Source organism: Protopterus annectens, chromosome 2.part1, assembly GCF_019279795.1.
Source record: "Protopterus annectens isolate FY-2018-M chromosome 2.part1, PAN1.0, whole genome shotgun sequence".
NCBI classification, from domain to species: Eukaryota; Metazoa; Chordata; order Ceratodontiformes; family Protopteridae; genus Protopterus; species Protopterus annectens.
In genome coordinates this window covers 104909016-104921074 of record NC_056729.1, presented here as the reverse complement: position 1 = coordinate 104921074, position 12059 = coordinate 104909016, and the positions used below count along the sequence as shown (strand labels likewise).

Genomic DNA, 12059 nt, shown 5'->3' with positions numbered 1-12059 from the left:
TGGGAAATGGTCTCTGGGTCCGCAGTAGGATTTTTGAAGAGGAATTTGTGAGAGTCAGGTACTCTGTAGTAGCTTGTCAGGTTTTCTGGGAGCTGGAGGTAAAGTGTCTGGGGCCAGGCTGGATTCCAAGAAGGCATCATCTACAATGTCCAGAACAGGAGGGATAGCTACAGGCCTGTGTCGAGGGAGGAGTAAGAACTCCCTAAGCCTCTTTTTGGAGTCAGAATAATCCAGGATTTCCCAGCGGAAATGCTCCCTAAGAGTGTGTAAGGTTTCACCAAAAGAAAAATCTTCTGGTGGAGACGCCAGAGGGAATGGAATCCTCTGTATCAGAATCTTCATAGATAGATAAGGGCAAATCCTGGTAATCAGAAGAAACTGTCAGAATCCTGATCAGAAGAATCAGAAGGAAAAAAAGTTCAAGGTCTCTTAGGGGGGAAGGTTGGCTTCCCCTAATTAAAGTAATAAGATCTTCAGCCATTTTATCATTTGTTTTTTAGGCATATGGGCCTGACCATGTGGTTTAGACATCGGCTTTCTAGGCGTGGGTCGCGTTTTAGGCTCTGAAGATGAAGATGGCGTTGGTTTGAAATGCAAGTCTGTAGGCCTGAATACACCCTCAGAAGCCGGTGCCTGCACAGCGGCTCCAGACCCATCCAAAGTAGAGAAATCCGCAGATTCTATAGTCGAAGAAGCATCTCGCAGCATACCGGACTCCGAATGGGTCTCAGCAGAGGCCTGCAAATATGAAGTATTGGGTATCAGGGGCTGCGAAAGCTCCTCACTGAGTACTGGCGACTGGTTAGAGGAAGCGTTGTCGGCAGTTTTGGACCTATGCGGTCTGTATCTGCCTTTATCTTTACATTTTCTCGGAATATCGGTAGTCGGATGGCTTACCGACGACATTTCTGGATAGTTAAACCGAGAACCAAAATAATTTGCTGCAAAAATAGACCGACGATGAATAGTTCGGGGGTTGAATAAAGCACAAAACTGACAGCGAGGGACGTCGTGGTCTGGGCCTAAGTAAGGAATGCAGTACAAATGAAAATCTTTATGAGGTATTTGCTTTCCACAGGTAAGACAATTATTAACTTTTACTGACATCGGTTTAAGAGCAAGAAAAAGGATCCCCAACGGGGTACTTAGCTTTTTAGAAGACTTCGGTTCTGAAACTCAAAAACGAAAATTTCAGGAGTTGGCCGACCGGCACTTGCGAACTGCTTCTGCTTCGGGCACCGTGCGGCAAGAAAGACTGATGTAATGGCATTGGCTGCATGTTTTATACCCCTGACGACCTGACGTCATAGAAGAGGAGACAGCATCCGATGCAGGAATCCAACACTCTGGTATTCAAGCCGGCTGAGGGCTACCTGCAGGCAGATAACCCAAATGTAATGACTGCAACAGTGAAACATGAATAACATCTGAACTTTGACCACCATGTATCCACAGTAGTAAGGAAATCCTTCTGTGCAGCACATCTTGCAAGTAAAGGCATCACATATACATCGAAGGATCTTGTAATTCCATTACACTCGGCCCTTTGTCAAACCAATAACAGAGTACAATCTTCCCTTTAGCGTGTACCTCACCAGACACCTACAACAACTGGACAGACCACAGAGATATCTCACCAAAGAATTACAAGGTACACAAAACAAGTCTTACACAGATAGACTGAATGCCCTGTCATGGTATTCTGCCTCCTACTGGTTGCTAAGGGGTGGACCTGTGTCTGGCTTACAGGGCAGTCTCTTACCCGGCCCTGATGGAAATGCTACACATTCGTAAATCAAATTGCAGAAGGGTCTCTCGATCAAGGGATCTTTACCTAGCCTCTGACATGAACAGGTCATGCTGGAGAGATATACATCTCCCAGAGACTGATACTTCTCTGGAACAAGCTTGCAGTACATGTGAAATAGAGCCCCTCCCTGACCCTCTTCAAATGCAAACTAGATCAATTGGTGGGTGATCGCAAATTCACTACTGGGGTGGTGCTCATGTCACTCCTGGACACAGGAAATTGGTATTAACTACCACACAGCCTTACCTCACCTAACCACTGACAACTGGGGATTAATATGGTTAGGCTTGTAAGAGCTCTAGGGCCATTAGGCTAAATAACCTTCTATGAACCTGTGTGTTACTGTTACTTGCCTAGCACAAAAATATTTAATCAATATTTGAAGTCTGTATGACAAGTACATTTTTTCAATCTTGTCTTCAAAGAGATCACATGAAAATGGCTTCTCCTTTGAAGTAAAAGCAATCAAATGCAAAAAGTGCAAGAAACAATACCCCGATTTATTAATAGAAATAAGAAATGAAAATAAAAAAGGGAGTTTTATGAAGTTAAAAAAGTGACAGTCTTTACTTTGGAACTTTTCACGATGAATCTGCAGAAGAAGAAACAGGAAATTCATCCTGAACAATGAGAAAAATGTAAACCCAAACTACAAAAAGTAAAGATACTTAAGGCGACAAGACCAAGAATCTTTTCAGAAAAAGTAAGGGAACATTTTAACAATCCGCTCATACCAAAGAACTTTAATAGGCTCTTTAGCCTACTGAGGCCCATCTAACCATAACTAATGATTGAATATTGTCTAATATTGTCAGCACAGCATGTCCCACAGCGCAATATCTGCCAAACCTGGATACATTTTTACATTTTATGCACTTTTCTCTACCCGTACTGGAATTATGGCCCATAATGCCTTTGAAAATCATCATCAATCCAGTTGTTAAATTAAAGAGTGTATGTTTTAACTCTATGAACACTTATGGAGTTCTATAGATTGCATAACTAGCTTATTTTTCATTTCACCACCTTAGATCTTAAACAGCTTTCTGTCCCCATATACTGTCCTGGACACAGAGGTAAGTCAGCTTGTCTAAGGACAATCAGCAGTGACACTTTAGCTTAGCAAATGGCAAAGCACAGACGTGCACTCCTCAGCAAACACATTTGTCTTTACATTTATGGAATACACCAATGGTCAGTCATAACAAACCTTACAGTTTATTTTGTGAAAGGCATGCTTCAGTTGAGCACTTAACGGATGACTGGCTGCCTAACTGTGCTTGGAATTAACCTTTACCTCGGATGCACATGACAGAGAGCAAAGGGCCAGGATTACAAGTATAACAAAACATTCTGCATGGATCCTGCAGTACAGATACCAATTATTTGACTACACCAACGTGAAGGGACAATTTTATTTATTTTTTGCTGTCTTGCATTACTTTAAGCTTCACTTACCGCCCACTCAGCTGAATCTTATCTGCCAGTTTGGAGAGCTGATCAGGAAGTCTCTTTTGTTTAATGACACCTTCAGGAGTGACAGAGACTTCACACAAAGAATAAGTTTCAGGTGCAGTTGTCAGTCCAAACTCGCGCATTGCCTGCATTACAACTTCCTTAGCTGTTGTATCCTTGCTAATCATGATGTAGCGACTCTGCTGATCTGCCTTGAAGACCCTTAAAACCTGGTCAGTTGAATCTGAGAGAAAGAAAAAGAAAATGTAATTAATGCATCTTCCTAAACTCTATTTAGAGGTAAATGGTCACCTCCCCCAAAACAGTACAAAGAATCAGTCATACTGTGACAAAAGTTAACTTTCTTGCACAACAATTTTTTATTAAAAAATATTAATCAGGTGCCAAATTATTTTCATTTGCAAGAAAACAGGATATTGTTAGACAAGACCAAAGACCAGTGCTGATATATCTTTAGGCTTTTATTTCAGTTAATTTATACAAACAGAAGGATCATGCACAGTAAGTTTTGAAAAGTGTGTGTGTGTGTGTGTGTGTGTGTGTGTGTGTGTGTGTGTGTGTGTGTGTGTGTGTGTGAGAGTAGTCAAGTGGTGACTTTCCAGTGAGGTATATGCTTTAATTTATTTTGCAAATTCTCCAAATGTTTATGATTTCTAAATCCATGGTAGGGACGGATCCTACTTCGTGGTCTGGGTACTATTAAAGTTTAATAAATAAATATTGCTTCTTTCTCTGATATTTACCAAGAATGGTCTTCTCAGCACCTGCAATGTATGCAGAATTGCCTCCTCCTGTAGTTCTTATGGAGTTACCTGCATTGGTAGCATACTTAAGCAAGCAAGAAAATTCTTTTTTTTTTTTCTTTTTGTTAGCGCTGTTACTTCTACTACTATTAAGTGAAAGAATAGTCGTGTAAGAACTTACTATAACCATAGATGTCCTTCTCTTCCATAACCTTAGGGAGTTGCTGCCTGCAGCACTGGACATCCGGCCAGTATACCAAAGTCTTTCGGTCAGGGGTATGTGCGACATAGAATACAGGGGCCATAAACTGACATCGGCTATAACTGTGACGTCTGCACGTATCCAACTCAGAAACTGGCTGCCGCAGAGAGAGAAAGAGACCCCAGGAGCAGTAGGAAAAGCTCAAGCTTCAGTATCCCAGGCACACCCCAGCAGTGTTATGAAAATAGCCAAACAAGAAAGGACAATAGGGGGTGGTGGGTGGGAAGGAATACAAAACATGGAAAAGGAGGACATCTATGATTATGGTAAGTTCTTACACAGCTATTCTGTCCTTCTATTTTCATGTTCCAGTATTCATAACCTTAGGGAGAGTACCACAGCTCTCTGGGAAGAAGCATGGGAGGTAGGAAGGGGAGCAGAGTCAATGAAACCCTGCAGGATAGACCTAGCTAACTCTGCTCTAGCTTTGGAGATCCGGTCCAACTTGTAATGTTTGGTAAAGGTGTGTACAAAGGACCAAGTTGCAGCCTCTAGGATAGAGGAGTAATCAATTCCCTTGGGGAAAAAAAAAGCTGTTGAAGAGGAAGCTGCTCTAGTGGAATGGGGCTTGACAGGTGAAGTCAATTGCTTTCCTTGAAAGAATTAGCAAAAGGCTATAGCCTTCGAAATCCAAGTGGCAATAGTGTGTTTAGACACTGCTTTGCCAACAGCTCTATGATGGAATTAGACAAAAAGCTGTTAAGACTGTCTGACAGACTTTGTCTTGTCTAGGTAAAACCTCAGTTGCCTGTGAACATCCAGGGAATGCAAGGCCCTTTCTGAGGAGTTCTATGGTTGCGGGTAAAACCAAGGTAGATTAATGGTCTGGTTTAAGGAAATTTTGTTGACTACTTTAGGCATGAAATAAGGGTTAGTTCTGAGACAAACCCTATCTTTATGAAAAATAAGGTATGGACGAGAAGCCATAAGGGCTTGGATCTCAGTACCAATGTAAGCTTTTCCAGCACAAAATTGAGGTCACAAGGAGGGGGACAGGCTTAGGGGGAGGTCTTGTATGAAGGACCCCTTTCAGAAATAACGACGTCCAATCTGGAAGCCAAGGGAGGAGTTAAGGGAAGGCAAGCAGAAATGGCATACAGGTGTACTTTTACTGAAGAGTGTGTCAACCCCGGATGTAGTAACTCACACAGGTAGGAAAGGACAAGTGGAACAGAAACTAAAAAAGGGTTCTGTTGTTTCCTGAGGCACTATTGGGAGAATCTTTTCCACTTTGATAAGTAATTTCTCCTGGTACTTGGTTTCCTGGCCTCCTGTAGGACAGTGAGTACATCCTCTGAGTATAGGCGCCTAAAGGTAATCAGAGCTCTATCACCCACATTGTCAGTTTGAGGTTGAGTAGATGGGAGTGAATCAGGGATCCCCTGTTTTGTGTGAGTAGGTCGAAGCAGTGAGGTAACCTGTGGTGATTGGCCCGGGCTAAAAGTTGAGAAGGGGAAACTAATGCTGTCTTGGCCAGAAGGGAGTCACCAGCAGGACTTTTGGTTTGTCAAGAGGACCTTGTGAATCAGAGGAAATGGATGGAAGGCATAAAGAAAAAGAAAAGGCGTCCACTTTCCTAGCCTGTGGATGAGGGAGCCTTGAGCAGAAGAGAGGCATCTGTTTGTCCTGGGAGGAGGTAAACGGATCTGCCTGAGGAATACCCGCCTGTGCAACAGATCTAGAAATACATCCATGTAGAGCATTAATTTGTGGGAAGGTGATAATGTTCTGCTTAGGGCGCGTCTCCTACCCCATTTTCTTCTGATGGGATGTAGACTGCCTGCAAGAGAATTTGAAGATCTGCTGCCAGGGACTAAATATTTATTGCCAGACTGCAGAGGGGGTAAGACTTTGTCCCTCTTTGCTTATGTACCACAGGACAGTCATGTTGTCCATGATGACCTGCAGGGTGCCTGGCAGAAAGATCTATTGAAATGTCTGCATGCCCAAGAATAGGGCCTTTAGTTCTCTCAGGTTGAATGGGTCCTTCCTTTCCTGACTAGACCATTCCCCCTGAAGTCTGTGGTGGTTGTTGGCATGGTGAAGGATGGCTCCCCAACCTAAATCTGATGCTTCTGTGTACAGATGCTGTTTGGGTGGGGGGAACTGCAGTGGCACCCCTTGATTCAGGGAGATGGTGGCAATCTACCATGAGAGTTCTTTCTTTAAGCATGGAAGAAGGTGTAGTTTTGTTTCCAAGGGATGAGTGTGTTGGCTCCAAGAGTTTCTCAAGACCCAGTGAAACTTCCTCATGTGCATTTAGGCAAGAGGGACTATGGGAATCAAGGAAGCCATGTATCCTAGTATCCTGAGAAATTCCCTTGCTGTAATGGATGCTAGAGGTAGCAGGGAGTAGAAGAACTGAGAAAGAAACTATTTTGTGTGGATGGACAAAGACTGACATCAAGTCTGTCCTGATCCTGCACCCCAGAAACACAAGGTCTTGGGAAAGAGTCATTTGAGACTTTAGGCCATTTAGTGTGAAACCTAGACTCTGTAGGAACCTGTCCAAGTGTTGGGAGAGGATGACTGGATCCTGGTGCAAAATAAGGTGGTCATCCAAGAAGGGGTAAATTTGTATCCCCTGCAGTCTGCAATGGCTGGGGCTAAGCACTTTGTGAAGACTCTTGGTGCTGTGGATAGGCCAAAGGGTAAGGCAGAAAACTGAAAATGAGAAGAACCCACAGAAAAACGTAAATATCTTCTGTAAGGGGGAAAGATGGGGATATGAAGGTATACATCCTTCAGATCCAGGGAGACCATAAAGGCTTGAAGTATGACTGGAAGGAGGTGTTGGAAAGTTAGCATTTTGAAGGTAGGCACTTTGAGGAAGAGATTGAGGTGGGATAAGTCGAGGATGGGTCTCCAAGGACCATCTTTTCTTGGGACCAGAAATATCCTTGAATAAAATCCCTTGGCTAACTGATCCTCTGGTACTGGTTCTATAGTACTCTGAGATAGAAGATGGCTTAGGATAGGTGGGAGGAGTGGGAGCTGATTTTGAGGGGGATGTGGTATCCCCTTGTAAAGGAGGGGTAGCCCACCAGGTCATAAAATATCCTCTCTCAATGATGGAAAGCACCCACTTGTCAGAGGTGATTTTCTGCCAGGAGGGTAGGGATATGGCAAGGCACGAGGATAGGGGAGTGGAGCTGGTTAAGGGAGGAGAGTCACAGTGGAGGAGCTCTGCCTGTGTCTGTCCGCCTCTGAAAGGAAGATGGAGTGGGGGGTGGCTGAAACCCTTGGAACAGATGTTTTCTGATCTGTGTCCCCTGGACTGAGCAGCAGAGGGGTGAGAGGACTGTCTCTTGACAAAGCCAGGTTTTTGAGAATAATTTCTATGAAATCTAGGAACAGGTGAGACTAGTAGATGTTTTAAATTTTGTAAGTCTTTAACTTTTTCCTGTAGAGACTTAAGTAGCTCAGCAGAGGCAGCTGCACATAGGGATTTTTTGCCCAAAGGTGCATCTAGCAACTTAGCTTGAACATCCAAAGGTAAGGGCTGGAGTCTCAACCATGAAAACCTCCTTAACACAGAAACAGAAGCAGCTGGCTTGGAAGACGCTTCTACAGCATCATAGCTGCACTTGGAGTGTCTGGTCACTTGAGAGACTGTGGACAGAAGGGTACTTATTTGAGTCTTAACAGGGGATTATGGAACCTCTAACAGAAGGTTACAGGCCTTGGTTAGGGAATCTAAGGCAAACTCTGCCATATATGTGTCTGATAATTAATAGCTCTAATGGCCAAGATGGAAGAAGTATAAACTTTCTTCCCCAACTTGCCCATGAATTTACTGTCTTTATCTGTAAGGAAAAGTGAAGAAGAAGAAAGTTGCCTAGAGGACTTATTTGGTAACACAGCAATCACTGCAGGATCTGCTGGAAGATTTTTGAAAAGGTACTGCTCCTGAGCGGACACTTTATAAAATCTGTCTGGCCTCTTGGAAGCAGAAGGCTGCAACACTGGGCTTTGTGAGGCAGCAGAAAAAGCAACCTGAAATGTAGGAAGAAAGGGGGGGACTGCAGATGGTGAGGGCTGCTCCATCTGCAAGAGCTCAAAGTATCTCTATTTTGTCTCAGAGACATCTGATAGTTTCCATTTGAAATGTTGTCTAAGCAGGGAAATGGTACCCCCAAAAGAAAAATCTCCACAGGATTCAGGAGTGAGAGATTCTTCTTCTTCTGGGGTAAAAATGTCTTTGGGTGAATCCAACTGAGAACAATAAGTTAAGGAGTCATCTGCAGAGGAAGACTCTTCCTCAGAGAGTTTCTGAGGGGCAGCATGTAGGTCTGTCTGTGGAATATGGATCTGAAGAGGCTAAAAAGCCTTGAACAGAGTTTGGGAAAAGGTCTCTCAGGGAGGAGAAGGGCCTTTTGAAGTGTGCATCTGTTTCCTTTTTAAAGGAGAAGACAGAGCAGACGTGGGCCTAGGAGCAGATGTTATAGTGGTTGCCAAGACTGAAGTAGAAGCAGGGCCCTCCGAAGCAGTGAGCTGTGGTTTCCCCTCACCATCAGGGTGTGATGGTTGAAAAATCTCAGTGGACGTACTCTGGGTATTTGCAGAGCCGGCTTCTGATTCGGTTCCCGGTTGCTGCACAGTACCCAGCGGCCGGAGTGATCATGGGCTGATATCCACCTCAAGGATAACACCAGATGATGGAGGCACAGCCAAGATGTCAGGCCTAACTTTCTTAGCCTTCTTTCTAGGCAGCTCGTCAGAAGGGCCTGCGCCACTTTCCATTTCGGATGGACGCCAATCATCAGGAGGTGCTGGCTTTCTAAATAAAGTTTTAAAGCCGCTAGACAGCTTCTTAGGGTTTTCGGAACAAAGGACTAACGGATCTTACAGGCCTTGCAATCGTGAGCCTCCCCTACACAAAATAAACACTGCTTGTATGTGTTCTTATAAGGGATTTGCCTACCACAAGAACATTTTCCCTTAGTAGAAGACATGTATGTCTGACAAAAAGCAAAGCAAAGAAATTCCCACAAGGGTATTTATCTCTGAGCAGACAGCCGGAGAAAGATCATCAAAACTGGATGGACGATGTTGAGTGAACGCCTGATACAGAACTGGCGGACGGATGTCTGATTCTCACTGTGGCAGAAAAATTCTGAGTTGGGTACATGCAGACGTCACAGTTATAGTCGACGTCAGTTTATGGCCCCTGCGTTCTATGTCGCACGTACCCTTGACTGAAAGACTTTCGTATACTGGCCGGATGTCCAGTGCTGCAGGCAGCAACTCCCTAAGGTTATGAATACTGCAACATGTGAATAGGAGGACATCTATCTGGGTGTCTTTATACTACATTTCTTTAGTTTTTGATTGCATATCCTGGAGTTTTATAACTTTCTGTCTCTCTCTGGACACTGCAGTTACTAGGCATAGCTATTTCAATAATCAATGCTACATCTGTCCTTTGGCCTTTAACTACTTGCTTCTGCATTGACTAACTGTTGGTACTGGAGGAACCCACATGATTAATGCTGAAGTTTAGCTAATTCTTTGTGGTTTACGTTTCCAAAGTTTCTTGGCTATCTGTATGCTGTAGCATTTGCAGAATCCCAAGTGCAACAGTTATGCTACATTACTGTGTCCTTGTTAAGACCCTCACAAGTATGAATATTACAATCACCAAAAAAATGTGCAACTGTTTCAAGTTCTATACTACAGACTCTACATTTGTCTTAACTTTTTCAAATGATTTTGTAAACTAGCATGTATGCAGTCTACTGACTGCCATTATTAACTTTTCATCTTTTGGTTTACACTCTCAACTCACCCACTCATATATCAGATCTTAATCAACACGTGGTTGTTCCGGTAGCTCTCTGGCATTGAACAAATATATATGCAGATATCTTTACTCCTGCTCCCTTAAAAGTTGTTATACTGGCCATTACAACTATTCCACCTGCTTCTTTCAGAAGCAGTGGAGCTGGGTTTGAACAGGAATACTTACTTCATTACATATATACAGACATATATTTAGGGTGGAATGGGTGGAGAAGAGTGCCAGGAGTGATTTGTGACAGACGGGTACCAGTAAGAGTGAAAGGGAAGGTCTACAAGAGGGTAGTGAGACCAGCTATGTTATATGGGTTGGAGACGGAAGCATTGTCGAAAAGGCAGGAGTGAGAGCTGGATGTGGCAGAGTTAAAGATGTTAAGATTTGCACTGGGTGTGACTAGGATGGACAGGATTAGGAATCAGTATATTAGAGGGTCAGCCCAGGTTGGACAGTTTGGAGACAAAGCAAGAGAGGCGAGATTGCGTTGGTTTGTACATGTGCTGAGGAGGGATGCTGGGTATATTGGGAAAAGGATGCTAAGGATGGAGCTGCCAGGTAAGAGGAAAAGAGGAAGGCCTAAGATGAGGTTTATGGATGTGGTGAGAGAGGACATGCAGGCGGTTGGTGTGAAAGAGCATGATGCAGAGGACAGGAAGAAATGGAAACAGATGATCCGCTGTGGCGACCCCTAACGGGAACAGCTGAAAGAAGATGATGATGATGATTTATATTACACACACACTCCTGCATGCATAGCAGCCAGTAATTCAGCTGACTGCCATTACAGTCTACATGATTTGGTTGACAGATGTACAAGAATGCTACATTGTCAGGGTTGGGGAATATTCCCTTTCCCCGGTATTGTACAATCCCAGTGTTGGTACACAAAATTAGCAGGGGTGTGGTGGAGGGTAAAAGGAGCTATGTTTTTAACTTGTTATTCAGTGAGGTGTTTTTGTTTTTATTTTTTTTAACTTGCAAGCTCCAAGGTTATATATAATGGTAGGTTGACATTGCTTTTATCAACCTTTTTGTCATTGTTAGTAATGTAGTCATTTAGGTATTTCGCTTAATGTTAGTATACGTGTGTGTGTGTGTGTGTGTGTGTGTGTGTGTGTGTGTGTGTGTGTGTGTGTGTGTGCGCATTATATAAATAAAACTATTACAGACAACTTAGAATATACAAAACCTAAAAAGCAGGATATATTATGTTTAGGTGATGCTGTTAGAGTGCTTTCTCAGTACTTTACCACATGCTTTAAGAATTTAGGAATTAGGACATGAAAAAAAGAATGTACTGCACATACAGCTAAAATAGACTGGGACATGGAATACTATCCCACCGGAAGTGGTACTGTTCTGAATAAACGTCTGAAACACTTACTACTACTTCTTTCGGCTTTTCCCGGTTAGGGGTCGCCACAGCGGATCACCTGTTTCCATTTCTTCCCGTCCTCTGCATCTTGCTCTGTCACACCATCCACCTGCATGTCCTCTCTAACAACATCCATAAACCTTATCTTAGGCCTTCCTCTTTTCCTCTTACCTGGCAGCTTCATCCTTAGCATCCTTTTCCCAATATACCCAGCATCCCTCCTCAGCACATGTCCAAACCAACGCAATCTCGCCTCTCTGGCTTTGTCTCCAAACTGTCCAACCTGGAATGACTCTCTAATATACTTATTCCTAATCCTGTCTACCCTCGTCACACCCAGTGCAAATCTTAACATCTTTAACTCTGCCACATCCAGCTCGGACTCCTGCCTTTTTGTCAATGCCACTGTCTCTAACCCATATAACATAGCTGGTCTCACTACCCTTTTGTAGACCTTCCCTTTCACTCTTACTGGTACTCGTCTGTCACAAATCACTCCTGACACTCTTCTCCACCCACTCCACCCTGCCTGTACTCTCTCCTTCACCTCTCTTCCACACTCACCATTACTCTGAACTGTTGATCCCAAGTATTTA

The 12059-nt window shown here is 43.6% G+C and overlaps 1 protein-coding gene across 12 annotated transcripts in view; it reads right to left on the bottom strand.

Annotated features, from left to right (window-relative positions):
* RAPGEF2 (Rap guanine nucleotide exchange factor 2) overlaps positions 1-12059 on the bottom strand; it is a 2418607-nt gene that overhangs the window by 285439 nt on the left and 2121109 nt on the right. For all 12 annotated transcript variants that reach the window (XM_044062055.1, XM_044062064.1, XM_044062056.1 and 9 more), the window contains one exon: positions 3269-3509. In XM_044062055.1, coding sequence (XP_043917990.1) covers positions 3269-3509 — 241 coding nt within the window. The remainder of the gene's footprint in view (positions 1-3268; positions 3510-12059) is intronic.